General features: G+C 40.8%; 1 protein-coding gene across 1 annotated transcript in view; it reads left to right on the top strand.

Moving 5' to 3' along the window:
* CDH11 (cadherin 11) overlaps positions 1-21265 on the top strand; it is a 146392-nt gene that overhangs the window by 106089 nt on the left and 19038 nt on the right. Inside the window, exons 7-11 of the mRNA XM_074314783.2 lie at positions 2203-2390; positions 14049-14302; positions 19418-19554; positions 20411-20544; positions 20766-20883. Coding sequence (XP_074170884.1) covers positions 2203-2390; positions 14049-14302; positions 19418-19554; positions 20411-20544; positions 20766-20883 — 831 coding nt within the window. The remainder of the gene's footprint in view (positions 1-2202; positions 2391-14048; positions 14303-19417; positions 19555-20410; positions 20545-20765; positions 20884-21265) is intronic.

Here is a 21265-nt window from a genome sequence, read left to right on the forward strand (position 1 = left end):
GTATAAGTACAGACAAAGGTACAGCATGATCACGATGCTGGGGCCCCTTGTACCCGGGGAGCTCATGGTGGAAGTGTCTTTTTCATCACATGAGGAGAGTAGCTGGTAGAGCTTGTGAGTTTATTGCCAGAGAAATGGCATTTTGTGCAAATGAAGGGACAAGGAAGGCACCCAAGTATGTGTCCAGGAAGGTACCATGGCCACCCAAAAGACTCCAAAGACAGCTATCTACGGAGGGAGACACTGAGACGGGATGACAAGGTGACGACCATTTCTCCTGGGGTCACAGAAGACATGAAGAAAGTCTGCTTTGCCTGCTCAGGCACAGGGTTCAGCATCCCCAGTAAGCTTAAGGCTCACAGAGCTCTAAAAGCTGCACGCTCCATTATCCACACTATAAAATTGTCTGGAGTGCAACAAGGAGAAGGCTGAGCCGGCTTACGAGCAGGTCGCCATCAATGCCGTTGCCCTCATACAATCATATAGTAAAGTTACATCTCTACTCTGCAGATACCAGTTTATAGCCATGAGCTCAAGTGAAATTTGGAGAAAATCAATTCATAGCAGGCTTTTCCAGACCTTCCTGCAAAGTGGTAATTATCTACAGAGACATGCCCACATATGGAGGGCATGGTGTGATTCCGTGGCATACGGGCCCCAACTGCAAGTATTCAAAGCCAAGTAATATGCATAAATGTAGAGCTGGAACTGATAAAACCTATGTCAGGGGAAACTAAATCTTACAGAGGTTAAGTGACTTGACCAAGACCCCTCGGCTTGGGAGTGGTAGAGGCAAGCTTTCTAACCCTCGCTGTTTTACATTGTTTCATATAGAATATTTTTAAAATGTGGAAATGCCAGTAAGATGATCTCATGTCTTATTTCCCTACTGAACACCTTCCGGTGGCTTCCCATCAGGTGTAAACAAAACTTGCAGGACGTCTCATACATGCCCTTTCTTACACCGTGGGGCCCCCACCTATCTATGTGCCCTTATTTCTTAACAGAAGGCTGCAGTCACTTGTCTTCTTGCTATTCTGTATGTATTCAGTATGTCCCTACCTCAAGGTCTTTGTCATTTGCTGTTCCCTTTGTGTGTAATTTTTATCCCCAGATAGTCACGTGATTTATCTTTCTCAGTCCCTGCAAGGGTGTTCAGATGCCTTCTTCTGATGGATGTCTTCTCTGCTTGCCCTATTCACCATCACTCTCTCTCTGCCGCTTTCCCCTTCTCACCCACACATACTTAACGTAAACTTCCACCGTCATACACACTCACACGTATACACACACACTGACATACGTCTTACACATTCACACTGAGGTACATACTCATACCATACAACACACACAGACACACACTCACACATACACCATCACACTCGCACACAATCATATACTAAACACTCACTGTCTCATTACCCGCTGTCCCTCACCCTACTTCGTTTTCTGTCTCCCTAGCCAGGACATCAGAGTGTGCATACATTTGGTTTTTCTCTTTAGTGTGCCTCAATAAGGGAGGAATCTTGACAGTTTCTTTTACTCCTGAATCTCCAGGGGCTGGGACAGTGCCCCGCACATATTAGGTTCCTGATAAATATGAGGGAAATACGTAGGGAATGGTTGCATTATGGGAAACGTTCCCAGATAAGGTAGTATTTGATAGAACGGCAAAAGAGGTAAAGCAAGAGAAGTCAAATAGAGAGTTGGAAGTATCGTGACCTTGAAAGATAAAATCTGCACTTGTTTTTAAAAATTTATATGGAGCGGTGGAAGGCTTTCAAACAGAAAAGGGTGTTTTCCTGGGAATCTGGCCGGGCCATATGTGAGCCTTAGAATTAACTTATGGACCAGGCTGAAGATGTGGCTTGACTATTTGAATGTATGAAGACTACACGGCCCTCCATCGTTTCCTAATGGGAGATGTAACTGAGCTTTGTTTGCCTTCCTTACATGGGGCAGGTGACCCCACCGTGTCACCTTGGACCCAGATATTGTTTCATCTTTCTTTGTAGAACACATTTCTTTGACAGAGCAGGCCACGTGGGATCTTCCTCCCGTCCATTCACGTCTTTCATGTTTTCAATCAATAGAAAGTTCAATTTCAAGCCCTTTGAGAAATTTATTGGGACTCAATGAAATCTAAAGTCTTACAGCTGACAAATAAAAGGGAAAATAAAAATAGATGTCTTCTTCTTCTAGGCGTCTACCAGATGTCTGTGTCAGAAGCAGCTGTCCCCGGGGAGGAAGTGGGAAGAGTGAAAGCTAAAGACCCAGATATTGGAGAAAATGGCTTAGTCACATACAATATTGTTGATGGAGACGGCATGGAATTGTTTGAAATCACAACGGATTATGAAACACAGGAGGGCGTGGTGAAGCTGAAAAAGGTAAGCACGCATGCAGCTCCCCCTTGACCTCTGCCAAGCTGAGTCTGTGAATATAAGCAGCTCAGAACATATTCTGTCTCAAATATCCAAATTCCACTAAATTGTGGGACCCCCTGTGAAACTGGAACCGATCCTCTGCTTGATTTTCTCTCAAAATCGAACCTGAGAAACAATAATAATGGGCTTTCCTCCATAGTCAGTTAAATTGTCACCAAACAACGTGTCCTTGGGATTAATTCATTACACAGAGGGGATGATTATCCTTTTCTTGCTTTGTTTTTAACGTCTACCATTTTCTCAATACTAAATATTGGCCAGACAAAGCTGGAGCCTCCTCCAAACATTCTCTCATTTCCTTTTTACAACACTCATACAAAGTAGATAGTATTATACCAGTGGCCATGAGACCTTGATTTAATTATGAGGAGATGGGGGCTCAGACAGATTAAACAATTTGACCCTGTCATAGTCACACAACTGGCAATTCGCAGACACAGAATTCATACCTAGAGTATTCTGGAACAACTTTCCTCTCAAGACATTTTGGAAACAGCTGGGCCAGAAAGGGTTCATAAAGGAGAGCTAGGTAAGACGCACTTACGTAAGTGAAGAAACAGTTACAGTGTATCCTAAAGTGGTTTTCCCCTCGGATTTACCACTTGAGAAATCAACACCTCTCCATCATCAAAGTGTATGAAGAATTAAATGTGAATTGGATGATGGGATTACCTTGGTTTTAATCAAGCATTCATTTTCAAGTTGGTTTTATAGCATGAATATTAAGCTCTTTGGTGTGATGGAAAAGATTGGACTGTAACACTGCTAAAAAAAAAAATAAGTTAAAGAATCAATGAAAAGGCCAGTAGCTGAACAGAAGGCAAGGGTAACGTGGAGGGAATCTTTCAGTAACGGGGAGGAAGGAGAGGTGATTTTTCTAGGAAGCTGATTTTTCACAACATTTGAAAGCATTGCTGGGTTTGGGAGAAATAGGATGGGACACAGAACGGAGAGACGATAAGGGTGACTGTCATAAAAGAATATGGAAGTTGAGGTGAACTTTGGATATGGGGAAAGTCAACATTAGTGGCAATGAATGGTGTGACTGCAGAAGCCTTATCATCAGCCAGGGGCTGGGTAACCACCCCCTCTGGTTTCTCCTCTGGAGAAATAGCTGTGTGAATTACCTGGAGCACAGAGCTGCCCGTGTGGCTCGTTAATTAATATTACTATGCCTCTTGCTTGACACTGACGTACGAGCATTGACACCAGCGATTTCTGCCTCCCATCCTTCGCTGTTCAAGTAATTGGGTAGTTGGTTATGCTACGGTTGTCACCTGTTTTCCATGTATTCAGGGCATAAACACACACTGTGTCTCTAAAGTCCCGAAACATTTAAATCACCCCATGGAACTCACACATCGCAAATGAGCTCTGTGCCGATGATTAATTTGCACATTTTCCCCCAATTCAGTATGTTTATTCCAAGCAAGAGGATAATCATCTATAAAGCACTGATGTTTAGGTTTAAAGCAGAGTAAGAGGTTATTTCATTTGCTTAAACTTCTAGCACAAAGTTCCAAATGTCTACGGGGGAGGGGGGCGGGGAGAGGGAGAAAGAGAAGGGGAGGAGGGAGAGGTGAATTTAATAGAGTAAAATGATGGATCCCTCTGGAAGTCATTATGTATGATTTAATGATATAAAAGGATGTGGAGAGATAATGGAAATATTTTTGTCTTTTAAAAATATTCTGTAGTATCATTTTTTCACTCCTTTCTTAATCCGTTAACCCATTTTTTTTCTAAGAGTTACTGAGCTGTTGTTATTTGTCAGGCAGCCCTTCAATGAGAGGCTGGCCATCTAATGTTGAAGACACAGAGTTGTGGACACAGGGAGATTGCAATTTAACGAGATAGTGAAATTAAAAGACAGTTAAAATGGGCTGCTTTTCTCAGCCTGGGCACTAAGGACATTTCAGGACAAATAATTCTTTTTTGTAGGAGGTTCTTCTGTGCATTGTAGGATGTTTAGCCGTATCCCTGGCTTCTCCTCACTAGATGTCAGTAAGCACACACCCTACGCCACCCTACCAATCATGATAATAGAAAACTCTAGACGTTGTCTAATAACCCTGAGGTGAGTTAGAGCAAAATCATTCGCAGTTGAGAACCAAGTGTAATAAAGTGTGATAAGGTCTATGAATATGGGTCAGCAGTGACTTCTTACAGGGCAGTTCTTGAGCTGAGTCTTGATAGACGAGTGAGTAGGACTTTACCAGATAGACAAGGAGAGGAAGGGCAGAAAAAAGAGCTCATGCATTGATGGAAAGGACACATTTAAGAAACTTGAATAAGTTCAGTCTTGAGGGTTTTGAGATGGATACTGCAGGGCCAGTGGAAAAACTATTGCTGGAATTCCAGGGAGACATTACAAAAGAACTGAAGAAGGCAGAAATGGTGAAGGTGAAGAATTCAAGAGATATTTAGGAGGTAGAGGCATTCATTTATTGAAGAGCTTAGGAAGCAATAAATATTTCTTGAGTACTGACTCTGTGTCAGACCCAGTAAGTGTCAGGGATATAGTGGTGCAAACGATAGAGAGAGCTGCCCTCAGGATATTCTGTCTGTGTGGTGAGCTGAAAGAAGAACCAGTACCAAATAAAAATGAAACTTATCCGTGCCTTGGTCGATTTGGGGAGGAAAATTCAATTTGTTCACTGCAACCCCCATTACCACGTGGGACTTCCCTTTATTACAAAGATATCCTGGTACATTTCTGACTTATTTACTTTCAACCAAATAAACTTCTTGTAAAACAGTGTGAGGGTAGCATTAGAAAACATTTTAAATATTCCCAATTTTTATAAAGCCATTTTTATGTCTAATTATTTCTTCAGTTCTTTGCCCACGTGTGTACCGATGTGGATATATAACATCTTAAACGGTTGCAATCATAGGGTGATCTGATTTGTTAACTTAATGTCATATCATAAACATTTTACATGCTGTTCTATAATATACATAATCATTTTTAATGACTACATAACATCCCACCCTATTGATGGATCATTATTTCCTTAATAAAATCTCACAGTTGGAGCTGGGGTTTTGTGTGTACATTTCCCCCAATTAGATATAGCCCTCTACAATATCTAACAGATATCATGCATTTTTGAATGTTGTTTGTTTCAGTATTCTCTTGAATTCATCCCTCAGGGAGAATGTGCAGAGGTGGGATTAGTAAACTTGGGGGTATTAAGGTTTTTATGGCTTATGTAGTGTGTTGTCTCCTTTAGCTTTATTTCAATTACTCATAACATGGATATAAATGTTCACATGAGAAGCTACCTTAAATCTTTTTCAGAAGGAGGCAGGAAATAGGTCGTAGGTAAGTGCTTAAACGCTCTTCATCCATCAGCCCTGTGCCTCATTAGTCAGAACAGTTGGGTGTACGAGCATCTGTGCACGAGGGAGGCAGAGGTCAGCAGAAATCAGGAAAACTCAGGAGAGTCCTTTGGGATGCTCCCCACCTTACCGAGGTGGGAGAGGAGGGGCTGCAGATGGGCCGCTACTGGACCACACTCATGTATCCGGGGGCGTTTGAAGAAGACAATACAAGGCAGTGAGGCTTGGGCTGACCACCAGAAAAAGGAAACTTTGTACAATCTCACCAAACTAGGAAAGGGCATTCCAGACAAGTGTTTACAAAGATGTGGCAAGTTTTGCTTGGGATCTGAAAAAGTATTGGCCAGACTTGAGCATGACTGTACTGGCCTGAACATCAACAGGACCATCCATTGGCAGCATGGCTGTCTGGGCATATGCCTAAACCAAGTGCCAAAGGTTTTGCCCTAGGAAAAGCCCGACTACCTGAAACCAGAAAATTTATTCTTAGCAGGTCTCAGAAGTACCATATTCCAGTGTTTTTATTCTCATTTTGTCAAATAATTGTAGAGATTTTAGAGAATCTTCAACATTCTCATAAGTTTCACTTATAAATGTCATTCTTTTTTGCTGTGCAGTAACCCGGGGAAAGATAAAGGAGATGCTGAGTTCCATACTGGTGGAGCAGCTGGGGGCCCATTTTGCTTCAGGGACGGGGAGTGTTCCCTGACTCTGGGGGATAGAGAGGTGGGACGATGATGGAGAAAGTGTCAAGGATGTTAAATGTGTTTAACATTCCAGAAACTGGACTCATCCTTCATTTGGAGTTTTGAAGCACTAGGTCAGGACTAAATGCGAGGATGGTATGCCCATTCGAAATCAGTGTTTGCCAGGCAGATGGCAACAGCATGGCAGGTGGCACGTGGATGTCTGCCTCAAAAGACCCAAGTCTTTCCAAACAGAACTAATTGTGAAGTTCTGTTTCCTAGGCGTGAGGACATGTTTCTCTTCCATAATTTTACTTTTTACCCTTTGCATGTATATTCACTATGTCATCCAGAATAAGGGGGTGTTTGCTATCAATTTCCCAGTAACTGCAGCCATTCAAGTGCGACTTCCCAATTTTTTTTTCATATCTGCATAAAATCTATATTGTTTATAATTGTTTTTCTTTAAATTCTTATGTCCAGGAAGCATTATTGTCATTGTCCTATCATGTGCCACAAATAGAAGGTATCCTAGAAATGAACACAATCAAAACAAGATAACATCACTATGGTCTAGCTAGAGAATTATATCATAGTCTCTCAAGAGTAAGGTTATGAAGAATAACATATATGTCAAAAATCAGCACTAGACTGAGATGGTCTTCATGTATTCAGAAATGGAAGAATTGGAAAAGCAATAACTGTCAATAAGTAAGTTAATGTAATTCAACAAACCTACCCACCAAAATTACCCATAAACCACCTTAAGTCATCTTATGGGCCACTGCTAGTAAGGGTCCCAGACGCTGGGGAATGCTACATGGTCAGAAACTTAAAAAATTAGGCTGTTACTCCCTGGAACTTTGCCCCAACCAGTGCATTGCTCAGAGCACTCTCAGCTCCTAGGCAGCTGGCCCTGCCCCACAAGCTACCGAAGCCTTTTGCAGCAGCAGAAGGCCCGCAGTGGTTTGGGGAACTTTTGGTGGTGGACAGTCAGCCACTCTCTTGAGTGGCAGTCTGGGATCTGCAGGCTGAATGCAAGTGGTGGCTGGCCTTGAAAGGTGTTCTGTGAAGTGGTTATAGGCCAGGCACTGGTACAAGAAATGAATCTGCATTAACTTTGCAAAAACCACCAGACATGAACCTTGTGACTCCCTGGGATCCTGCCCCACCCACCTTGCATTGCTAGTGCGGCATTGCTAGGGACACTCTCAACACCAGGTCAACCAGCCCGGCCTGTGCACCTAAGGAAGCTCTGTCAATGGCTGAGCTTTAAAGGCAGCCGGCAGGTGGCAAAATGCCTAGGGGGACTGTGGGCCTTTTGCTAAGCTGCCCCAAGCCCAATACTGTGGCAGATAGCCTCAGGTCACAGCGAGACCACCCCCAGGAGGCCATGCCTCCAAGTCCTGCGCAGGCAGCAACTGATGACATATATCTGCATAGCTCCTATGGGGTAGCCCCGGGCTGGTCACAGATAAGGCTGAAATAGGCCTGCATGGGAGCCTCTCCCAAAAGACACCAGAAACAATACACCCAGAGGCTGGCTTCAGAACATACCAGACCACTACCTGATAGCCCCACAAGTGGCACACCCAAAGGAGGGTCTCAACACGCTGAAGAGCCCATGGGGATAAATCTCTCACTAAGGGGTCAGCTACCACACAGCAGCTCATACATAGGACATAACCAATCCTCACAGCCACTCAGCTTGGGAGTCAGTCCCACCTACTGACACGCCAAAAGCGATCAAGGCTCAACTACAACAGAATACACCAACACACAGAGGGGACACTCCTGGAACACATGCACAGGTGATCAAGGAGACTGCACCACTGGACCACATAGGACACATACTACATGAGGCCACCTGGCAAAGACTGAGAGACATAGGAGATCTACTTAATGCATACAAGCAAACACAGAGAGGCAGCTAGAATGGGGAAACAAAGAAACATGTCTCAAATAGAAGAAGAGAAACCTCCGGGGGGTGGGGGTGGGGGGGCTAAATGAAATGGAGGCAAGCAACCTACCAGAGGCAGAGTTTAAAACACTGATTATAATGATGCTTAAGGAAATTAGTGAGGACTTCAACAAAGAGGTACTAAGCATAAAGAAGGACATAAAAACCATAAAAAAGAACCAATCAGAAATAAAGAATACAATAACTGAAGAATACACTAGAAGGAATCAACGGCAGATTTGATGCAGCAGAGGACTGAATCAGCAATTTAGAAGACAAGACAGCAGAAAACACCCAATTGGAACAAAAAGAAGAACAACAACAAAAAGAAGATCGTTTCAGGGACCTTTGGGACAACATCAAGCATAATAATATTCACATCACAGGAGTACCAGATGGAGATGAGAAAGAGCAAGGGATCAAGAACCTATTTGAAGAAATAATGACTGAAGACTTCCCTAACCTGGTGAAGGAAATAGCTATACAAGCCCAGGACGTACAGAGGGTCCCAAACAAGATGAACTCAAATAGGCCCACACCAAGGTACATTATAATTAAAATGGCAAAAGTGAAAGACAAAGAGAGAATCCTAAAAGCAGCAAGAGAAAGACAACTATTACTTACAAAAAAGCCCCCATAACACTACCAGCTGATTTCTCAACAGGAACTTTGCAGGTCAGAAGGGGGTGGAAGGAAATATTTAATATGATGAAAAACAAGGGCCTACAACCCAAACTACTCTATTCAGCAAAGCTGTCATTTAAAATTGGAGGAGAGATAAAGAGCTTCCCAGACAAGGCAAAACTAAAAGAATTCATTACCACCAAGCCAGTATTATAAAAAAGGACTTCTTTAAGAAGAAGGGAGGGGGGGGACAAACAAAAGAGGATCAAAAACATAATAAATGTCAATAATTATGTACTTATCAATAATCATTTTAAATGTAAATGAATTAAATGCTCTAATCAAAAGACAGGGTAGCTGAATGCATAACAAAACAAGACCCATGCATATGCTATCTACAAGAGAACCACCTCAGATTGAAAGACACACATAGATTGAAACTAAAGGGATGGAAAAAGATATTTCGTGCAAATGGAAACAAAACAAAGCAAAAAAGCTGGGGTGGTGATACTTATACTGGGTAAAATAGACGCTAAAATGAGGACTATAGTAAGAGAAAATGAAGGACATTACTTAACGATAAAGGGATCGATCCGACAAGAGGACATAACCCTAATAAACATCTGTGCACCCAACATAGGAGCACCTAAATATATAAAACAAATATTGAATGACATAAAAGCAGAGATCAACAGTGACACAGTCACAGTAGGGGAGTTTAATACTATACTGACACCAATGGACAGATCTTCCAGACAGAAAATCAACAAGGAAACAGCAGGCTTAAATGATACACTAGACCAGATGGATTTAATTGATATTTTTAGAACATTTCACCCCAAAGCAGCAGAATATGTATTCTTTTCAATTGCACATGGACCATTTTCCAAGTTAGACCAGAAAACGAGTCTCAGTAATTTTAAGAAGACAGAAATTATATCAAGTGTCTTCTCTGATCAAAATGGTATGAAACTAGAAATCAATTATAAGAAAGAAAATAAACCCTGAAAAACACAAACACCTGGAAGCGAAATAACATGCTACTAAATAATGAATGGGTCAACGATGAGATCAAGGAAGAAATTAAAAGATACCGTGAGACAAAAATAAAAACATAATGACCCAAAATCTGTGGGATACAGCGAAAACAGTCCTAAAAGGGAAATTCGTAGCAATGTAGGCCTACCTGAGGATCCAAGAAAAATATCAAACAATCTAACTTTACACCTAAGGGAACTGGAAAAAGAACAGCAAGCAAAGCCCAAAGTGAGTAAAAGGAAGGAAATAATAAAGATCAGGTGAAAATAAACAAAATAGAGGCTAAAAAAAATACAAAAGGTCAATGAAACCAAGAGCTGTTTTTTTAAAAGATAAACAAAATTGACAAACCTTTAACCAGACTCATCCAAAAAAGCCAGACCCAAATAAATAAAATCAGAAATGAAAGAGGAGCGGCAACAACAGGCAGCACAGAAATACACACACACACACACACCAAAAAAAAAATTAAGAAAATATGAGCATCTATATGCCAACAAATTGAACAATTTGGAAGAAATGGATAAATTCCTGGAAGCATATAATCTTCCAAGGCTGAATCAAGAAGAAACAGAAAAATCTGAACAGGCAACTTAATACTAACAAAATCAAATCAGTAATCAAAAAACTCCCAACAAACAAAAGTCCTGGGCCAGATGACTTCACAGGTGAATTTTACCAAATACTCAAAAAAGAATTAACATCTATTCTTCTCAAACTATTCCAAAAAATTCAAGAGAATAAAGACATTACAAAAAAAGAAAACTATAGACCAATACCCCTAATTAACATAGATGCAAAAACCCTTAAGAAACTATTAGCAAACCAAATTCAGCAATACATTAAAAAGATCATACTCCGTGATCAGTGGCATTCATTCCTGGTATGCAAGGTTGGTTCGATATCTGAAAATCAATTAACGTGATAGACCATATAAACAAAATGAAAAATAAAAATCATATGGTCATATTAACATTTGCAGAAAAAGCATTTGACAAAATTCAGCATCCATTTATGATAAAAACTCTTAGCAAAGTGGGAATAGAGGGAACATATGTCAACATAATAAAGGCATCTATGACAATCTCACAGCTAATATCATACTCAATGGGGAAAAGCTAAAAGCATTTGTAAGTTTGGGAATAAGCCAAGGATTTTTACTTTTACCGCTTTTATGCAACATAGTACTGGAAGTCCCAGCCAGAGCAATCAGACAAGGAAAAGACATAAAGGGCATCCAAATTGGAAAGGAAGAAGTAAAACTGTCATTTGCAGATGACATAATACTATATATAGAGAACCCCAAAGATTCCACCAAAAATGCTATAACTGATAAATGAATTCAGTAAAGTAGCAGGATACAAAATTAATATTCAGAAATTGGCTGCATTTTTACACACCTAAAGTGAACTATCAGAAAGAGAAATAAAGAAAAAATCCCGTTTGCCATTGCATCAGAATAAAATACTTAGAAATAAATTTAACCAAGGAACTAAAAGACCTGCACTTAGAAAATTACAAGGCATTGAAGAAAGAAATTAAAGAAGATATATTTTAATGGAAACATATACTATGCTCATAGATAGGAAGAATTAATACTGTTAAAATGTCCATACTCCCCAAAGCAATACATAGATTTAATACAATCCCTATTAAAATGCCAATGGCATTTTTCACATAACTAGAACAAATAATCCTAGAATTTATATGGAACCATAAGAGACCCCAAATAACCATGGCAATCCTGAGAAAGAAGAACAACACTGGAGGTATCAAGTTACCTGAGATCAAATTATACTACAAGGCCATAGTAATCAAAACAGCATGGTATTGGTATAAAAACAGACACATAGATCAATGTAACAGAACAGAGAGCCCAGAAATAAACCCATGCCTATGTGGTCATTTAATGTATGACAAAGGAAGCAAGAATACACATCAGGATAAAGACAGTCTATTCCATAAATGGCTCTGGGAAAACTGGACAGATACATGCAAAAAAACAAACAAAATGAAACTGGATAGACCACCTTCTTACACAATACACAAGAACAAACTCAAAATGGATTAACAACTTAAATGTGAGACTCAAAACCATAAAACTCCCAGAAGAAGATATAGGAAATAAACTCTCAGACATTACCTTTAGTAATATTTTTACTGATATATCTCCATGGGCAAGGGAAACAAAAGAAAAAGAAAACTAATGGGACTACATCAAACTAAAACGTTTTTGCACAGCAAAACCATCAACAAAATGAAAAGGTATTTGCCAATGATAGATCTGATAAGGGATTAATATCCAAAATTAAAAACAAAAAAAATCTCATACAACTCAACACCAAAAAAAACAAACATTCCAATTAAAAAATGAACAGAGAACTTGAATAGACATTTCTCCAAAGAGCACGTACAGATGACCAATAAACATATGAAAAGATGCTCAATATCATTAATCATCAGAGAAATGCATATAAAAACCACAATGAGATATCACCCCACACCTGTCAGAATGGCCATCATCAATAAATCAACAAACAACAAGTGCTGGTGAGGTTGTGGAGAAAAGGGAACCCTCATGCACTGTTGGTGGGATTGCAAATTGGTGCAGCCACTATGGAAAACAGTATGGAGGTTCCTCAAAAAATTGAAAATAGAACTACCTTATTACCCAGAAATTCCACTCCTGGGTATTTATCCAAAGAAATCAAAAACACTAAGTTGAAAAAAAAACCTATGCACCCCTATGTTTATTGCAGCGCTATTCACAGTAGCCAAGATATAGAAGCAACCAAAATGCCCATCGATTGACAAGTGGATAAAGAGGTGGTACATTTATACAATGGAATATTCCTCAGCCATAAGAACGAAATCTTAGCATCTGTGACAACATGGATAGACCTAGAGGGTATTATGCTAAGTGAAATAAGTCATACAGAGAAAGACAAATACCATATGATCTCACTTATACATGGAATCTAAAGAACAGAATAAATGAACAAACAACACAGAAACGGACTTGTAGATACAGAGAACAAACTGATGGTTGTCAGATGGGAGGGAGGGTGGGGGGATCAGTGAGAAAGGTGAAGGGATTAGGAAGTACAAATTGGTAGTTACAAAATAGTCATGGGGATATGAAATGGTATGGGGAATACAGTCAATAATGTAAAAACTAGGTAGAGTGTCAGATGGGTATTAGACTTATCAGGGGCATCACTTCATAAATTATAGAAACGCATAACGACTGTGCGGTACATCTGAAACTAATATAAAATAATACTGAATGTCAATTATAATTTCAAAAACAGAGTCACAGGATATAAAGTACAGCATAGGGAATATAGTCAATGGTCCTGTAATAGCTATGTACGATGTCACATGGGGTAGTAGACTTGTTGGGGTTATCACTTTGTGAGAGGTGTAAATGTCTAATCACTATGTTGTTTTGTTCACCTGAAAAAAACTAACCATAAAAAAAAAATGGCTGTCACTATGATTAAGCCAGATGTGTATACGTGTAGAGGAGAGCAGTCAACTATCTTGCTCTCTGGCTGAAATTCAGTGGGTATTTTTATTGCCAAGATTCTTAGTCCTTTACAGAATAGTCTATAACATTTATTTTTGTAGTGCTTTAATTCCTTCTCATCCTTGGATGATTTTTAGGGACTGATTTGGGCAGCCTTAGTGTTGTTATATAGAACGAGGTTCATTCTAGGTCATGTGATCCATCTGTGTCTTTGCTCCTAGAATTACCCTGTAATTCCAGGTTTCAGCAATTGATTTGTCTGATTTTCTAACCAAATGGCTCAGGTAATTGGATATTGAATAAACACTGATTTTCTCTCTTTGAGTCACCATAAACTCTGCCCTGTAAAACAGTCAGGTCTTTCTCTTTCATTATTCTTTCAAGGAACTGGTTGTCAATCTTCTCTCCTTTCTTGTCAGCCCGTAGATTTTGAAACCAAAAGAGCATATAGCTTGAAGGTGGAGGCAGCCAACGTACACATAGACCCGAAGTTCATCAGCAATGGGCCTTTCAAGGACACGGTGACGATCAAGATCGCCGTAGAAGATGCTGATGAGCCCCCCATGTTTTTGGCCCCAAGTTACATTCACGAAGTCCAAGAAAATGCAGCTGCTGGCACTGTGGTTGGGCGAGTACATGCCAAAGACCCGGACGCTGCCAACAGCCCAATAAGGTACAGATTCATTTCCCAAGCCTGGATGGGGAATTTTAGAGGCGAGAGGGTTTACGAAAACCCTGCAGGAACCACATCCTTCTGTTTCGAAAGGGTCCCAGATAATTGGGTTCGATGGAATGTAAACCAGATTAAGATTTAGAAGACGTGTTTCTCCTTCACCTCTGCTACTACCTTTTTGGATAGGCTCGTTTAAGCCACATCATTTCTCTCTGGAGCAGATGCAACCCTTGGCTGGGCCTGTCTGCCTCAGGAAACGGTAGTGAACTATGAAAAGTAATTGTGAAATAATTACAGTAATGGTAACTTATTGAACACCTTCCTATGCTCCAGTTACTTTATCGGGTGTGTTAGACACATGATCTAATTTATCCCCCCGGCTGTATTTTATAGGAATTATTATCTTTAAGTGGAGAGGAAATTGGGGCTCTGCAGGGCAAAGTGACTTGACGTAGCATGTCACAGCCAGTGAGCAAGAGGCTAGGAAAGCAAGCTCTGGCATCTGTCATCTGACTGGTCTGAGAACTCTGAGAGGTAACAAAGCGCCAAGCAAATGCTTTTGTTATTGTGAATGTATTTTTTGTGACTTAGAAAAGCAAGCTAGAAAAGGGACTCCGGACCCTGCTTCCCACCTCCACGACCTGAGTTAATGAGCAACGAAGCTGATGATGAACGTGAGAGGGTGATGAAAAAGAGGCTTGCATCACAGATTCAAGACATTTATAGGACAGACACTCATAGGTGCCTGAAACCTGCCCTGGACTGGATTCTAGCAGATGTGGCCCTTTCCGTGGCCATTCCCCAACTGCTTCTGCCAGGGTCCCTTCCCTTGCCTCCTCACGGTTCCCGGGCCACCAGTCTCTCCCCTATGTCTCCATCCTCAGTTCTGTCACCAGAGTGATTGCTTTAAAACGCACATGTAAACATCACATCACACTCAGTTAAACAACAAATGATCACATTGTTCCCCACGGCCCTCCCCTCCAAATCATCTCAGCTCTTATGTGGCCTGAGGCTTTTCTTCAAGCCCTTCCACCCCAGCTCCTCCTGTGTCCTGCTGATCTCCCAGCTTCCCGTCTTACTCTCCCTTCGGACAGACTTTCAGCTGCAGTGAGACTGGGCCACTTCCTGTTCTCTGAAGCAGAGCTGGCTGTCTCCTACGTCTGGACCTTTCCACGTTCTTCCTCCTCATTGGAGCGCTCCCCCTTCCTTCCCAGCTTGCTTACACGGCACTCATTTCTCCACCTCCCCTTAGATGTCATCTCCTCTAGGCATTCTCCCAGGGTTCCCTGCTGATGAATCAGGTGTGCCTGCCACCTCACAGCATTCACCACGGCAGATCAGTGACCCCTTCGGTTGTGTGTTGTCCTCATCACACTTAAAAAGGGCCAGGATGTGTCTGTCTAGTTCAGGGGTGGGTAAGGTACAACCCTCAGAACAATTCCCGCTGCCATCTGCATTTTGAGGAAGCTCTGTACTGTTTTCTATAATGAGTATATCATGAAGAGACAGCTGCACCCCCATGTTCATAGCAGCATTATTCACAATAGCCAAGACATGGAGCCAACCCAAGTGTTTATCGGTGGATGAATGGATAAGCAAAATGTGGTAAATATGCACACACAATGGGATATTATTAAGCCTTCAAAAAGGAAATCCTGCCATTTCTGATAATGTGGATGAGTCTAGAGAGAATTATGCTCAGTGAAATAAGCCAGACACAGAAAGACGAATATAGTATGATATCACTTATATGTGGAATCCAAAAAAAATTAAATATTGAAATGGAATAGAACAGTGGTGGCCAGAGGATAAGGAAAATGGGGAGATACTGGTCATAGGGTATAACTTTCAGTTGTAAGATAAGTTCTACAGATCTAACGTACAGCATGGTAATTATAATTAATAATGTATTTTATACTCGAAATTTGCTAAAAGAGTAGATCTTAAGCTTTCTTACCACACACACACACACACACACACACACACACACACACATGCACAATAACTATGTGATAGATACATTAATTATCTTGATCATGGTAATCATTATAGAAGGTATACTTATATCAAAACACTGTGCTTTACACATTAAATATACACAATTATTTATTTGTCAATCATACTTCAGTAAGCTGGAGAAAACATGTAAGCAGACCTGAGTATGAAAATAAATTACCATGGACAATGGAATTTTTCCATTTACACTAAAGAAAATGGTGACAGAGAAGAAGGAACACATTTGTGTTCACTTTGCCTTCCTGAAATACCCTCTCCTCTTAGCTTCCTTGGCAGTAATCTCTTCATGTCTCAGACAGCACCGCTCCTGGTGTCTTCACTAGTTACTGGTCCCGGTCCAGGCACTGGGGGCTCCTGAGACTCGGCCTTTTGACTCTGGCCTTTCTCGCTCTCTGTCCTCTCACCTATGGAGTTCTCCCCCCTTGCCATGACTGAATGAGTCCGTCTTCCAGATTCTTAGACTGATCTTCTCCCTGATTCTAATTCTGTACTTGTTCTGCGTTCCATGCACGTTACTCACTTGCTTTTTCCTTCACCGGCTCACTCTTTCATTCAAAACATATTTTCAGACTGTGGCATACCTGAAGACAGACTCTGCCTGTGAGTCTGAAACCTATGGTGGAGCTGAACCTTTGCACTCTTAGCACGGCAGCAAACCCCCAGTTGAATTTCAACCTCTTCTTTCTGCCAAGTTGACTTGGTTTTGTGTCTCTTATTGTCTCTCTGTCTCTCTCTCTGACACTTAGGCTAGAAACTTGAGGACTCTCCCAGCCTCCCACACGTGTCCAAATATCAAATGAGTCCTCTCGGTTCTCTCTTCACCACATCAGCTTCTATTCCCTCTGTCATGCCTACATTTAACTCTCTTATCACCTCATTCATTCAATACTACTGTGTTTCCTTGACAAGAAGACCTAGCCAGACAATCAGCTCTAATGTGTCTTTTGGAGCAAAAATTAATACAAGACCCAGTATTATATTATCATTTATTATATTATATTATATTATATTATATTATATTATATTATATTATATTAGACCCAGTCTTATATTATAGTAAAATAAGACCGGGTCTTATGTTAATATTTGCTCCAAAAGACGCATTAGAGCTGATTGTCCGGCTAGGTTTTATTTTCAGAGAAACACTATACATCAAATCCTTATGTTTCCTCTGCCCCTTCTTCTACTCTTCCTTGGTGAGACTATCTTGCCCATCCAGGCTTATTCCTGTCTCTGATAACCTATTCATTTGTTCCTCTAATCAAAATACTTCCATGACTTTTCACTGGCTATAGGACAAAGGCGACACTCTGTAGATTGACATTTGAGAGTTCCCGTGGTCTGTCCGCCATGTGTATCAGCAGCAGTGACAACAAAAACAAGAGCAGCTATTATTTGCTGTACTACTGAACCTGTGTGAGGCACTAGGTTATGTATCTTAAACATCCATATGGCATGTAATTCTCACAAACAACCTGAAAGTTAGGTACTATTAATAATGCAGTTTAAAAGAGAAATAAGCTGAGATTCATAGAACTTAAGTGGCTTTTTCAGTATCACTCAGCTTACATGTAGTGGAGCACGCACTTACACCTCGGACTTTACAAAACTGAAATCCATGCCGTTCACGTCTACAAACTGATGCTTTGAAGTATTAATTGCCTTTCTTCCCAGGAGTGTGTCTTGTCACGTCAACTAGGTAGTGAACTTCCTGGTGGCAGAGCAAAACGACTTCCAGATTTTTGCCTGCTTTTCATATGGGACTCTATGCGGAGGGTTCAGTGACTGAGCCTCTACTGACATTTATGACGGGTGTGATGGTTTATGCTCAGTGTCCTGACTGGGAGAGGGAGGTATGAGATCAGATGATATCACAGAGGAGCTCTTATTCTGCATTCTGTGAAGTGCTGTTTGATGTACCTGGTTCTGCTTTCCCAGAAAGAACTGGATCCGGAATTGGGAGATCCAGGTTCTAATAGTGGCTCCCCCAGAAACTATTTAATAGACCATTTGCAAACACCATCCTTGGTAAATTGAAGATATTAAACCCTGCAACATCCATGGTCTTTGCTACCGCAAATGTTCTTCGGTTTTATGACCCTCAATGAATGCCTTCAGGCATATGTGTTCTGTAAACTTTAGGAAAACACAGCTAAGCCCTCTAAGAGCAGGAAACCACCCAATTATGAAGCCCAGCATGCTTCCCAAGTTAACATAACCATGTTTGCTATTCTCTATTCTGGAGTCAGTATAGTGCAGTGGAAAGGAAAGGAGCTGCGGAGTCCAATACTTACAACTCTGCCTGCATACCTGGGCAAGTTACCTCACTTGAATAAAGGCCCCATCTTCCACGTCACCTTGCCATAAATACCCTCCTGTAATATTTTGAAAATTATTTTGCCTTTCGTTTGAAAAAGCAAATTTTCTAGTGGACATAAGTAGCTGCAACCTTTTAGCTACACTTTTAGGCACAGCCTGGGGTCATTAAAATGGGGGAAGAATCCTCTACAAGTGAATGGCCAAGCCTGCTTGCATATTTCACCCTGGAATTCTGAACCAACCTACCTGGGAACCACTGCAACTAAATAAATACATTAAATAAATTCACTCAAAATATAGTTAGCATTTGTCTTTAAGGAAAAAAAAAACTGATTTGTTAGAACCATAAGTGATCCTCAATAATAAATTTAGACAAACTTGAAACTAATATTTCATATGCAAAGGGTTGATGCATTTATGTCTTTCTGAGTAGTTTGGGGGCGAGGCAAACCTACTTCCCAAATGCAGTTTCACAAGTATTCAGATGATGGGTGATGGTAGTAAGTATGGAGAAAGATGTAACACGCTATTATGCTTCCCAATCAAATATGCTAACCAACTCTTTCATTCATTGTACTGAATAAAGAATTCCAATGTGGCAAAAGGATTTCTATGAAAGATTCATGTACAAAGTTTGAAAAGTAAATTTGATGAAAAGGAATACCTAGCTCAAGCAGCTCACTGAGAAAGTTGCTTTACATATAGCATGGAGAAAATACTCAAATATTAAGCCTCTTGGAATATCTCCTCTAATTGCCTCATTTGCATTCTGCTTAGGTATTCAATTGATCGTCATACTGACCTCGACAGGTTTTTCACTATTAATCCAGAGGATGGTTTTATTAAAACTACAAAACCTTTGGATAGAGAGGAAACCACATGGCTCAACATATCCGTTTTTGCAGCAGAAATCCGTAAGTAGTCTCCTAAGGGCTTTGATTCTACTTTACCAAGTATTATTCCTTCAGACTCTATATATTCTAGAAAGTGACAGACAGCTGAGCTAGAATAAATTTTTCAGTGTTAAATGTATTTTTCAATCTTTAAAATTTATTTTTGGTCACCTTATCTAGGAAGACATATAAGTAAATGCATAGAGATATTTTTATTGTCTCTGGCAGAACTGGGTACAGACTTGGCAAGCTTGAAACTCATATCTATCACTGGAGGATTCCCCACTTTATTCTATCACTCAGTTTTGTTTAAACCCAGAGTAGTAGAATCCATACAACCGAGATTTGTAGGTTCTTGTTTACCTGTGGACCAGTGGTTCTCAAACTTGATCATGCTTTGGAATACCCTGGGAGGCTTGTTATAACAAAGATTTCTGGATCCCACCTCAGAGCCTCTGATTCAGTAAGTCTGGGGTGTGGCCTGAGCATGTTCACTGCCAACAAGTTCCCAGATGAAAACCGTCTGCTGCTACTATGGGGACCCTAATTTGAGAACCACTACTATGGACTACACTGTTGGGGGTGGGCGGTGGGGGTGGCAGGCTCCATTATAAGAACTTAGACTATAACCTCAGCATCAGAGTCAGCAGAAAGGGAAAAGTGGTATAGTTCTTACTGGTCTAACACTGACATTCATTCCAGAGCATGCCTCTCACACTGGACCTAGCATACTTCAGGTTTTAGATGGCTTTTATGCCAACAATGCCTTCCCCTCCACTACCCAAATGAGTGACAGGAGCTTACTGTTTCCCAGGAGTAACCTTGGACCAATGTGGATTCCTCCTTGGCACTGACTGTCTGAATTCTCTCCTTCCAGACAATCGGCATCAGGAAGCCAAAGTACCAGTGGCCATTAGGGTCCTTGATGTCAATGACAATGCCCCCAGGTTTGCCGCCCCCTATGAAGGCTTCATCTGCGAGAGCGATCAGACCAAGCCACTCTCGAATCAGGTAATGATGCTGTCCCCTCCCCTGGCTTCGAGCAAGATGTTTGGTTTGGAGAGCACCACCTGGACATCCCTGCCACTGCCCAAGAAAGCTTCAGAGCCCCCGTTTAGCTCTGGAACTATGTTCTCTAATTAAAACCAGGCTTCTTGGCCAGCCAGGAATTTTAAAATAAATGATGTGCCAATGTCAGCTTGATTTATTTATGGGCCACCTTTCTCTTTCAGCCAATTGTTACAATTAGTGCAGATGACAAGGATGACACAGCCAATGGACCAAGATTTATCTTCAGTCTACCCCCTGAAATCATTCACAATCCAAATTTCACAGTCAGAGACAACAGAGGTTCGTACCAAGGTTCCTATGCATTCAGAGAAGTAGAAATGGAAAATAAATGGCGTTTATATTACAGAGCACGAGTATTTTCCCTAATCTCAGTAATGCCTTTCTGTTGAAGAGCAAATAAGAAATAATAATGCCATCTTTAGTTTGAGACATGGGCTCATTTGGCGCATATGAATAAGTGAGTCTAATTTTATTTTACTTTTTCTGTTGTTGTCTTTGATATTCATGAAGCAGTGGGGAAACTAAGTGGGGAAGCTTACAGGGTCAGTATGCAAACGGCTTCATTTATCTTTTTTTAAAGAGGTGGGTGAACCCTTGGGGGGAAGCGTGGCTTTATGAATATTGATTTCAAGTAAAGCATTAAGAGATTAGTTCAACTTTA

Source organism: Rhinolophus sinicus, chromosome 8, assembly GCF_057876585.1.
Source record: "Rhinolophus sinicus isolate RSI-liver-muscle chromosome 8, RSI-T2T, whole genome shotgun sequence".
Classification (NCBI taxonomy): Eukaryota; Metazoa; Chordata; class Mammalia; order Chiroptera; family Rhinolophidae; genus Rhinolophus; species Rhinolophus sinicus.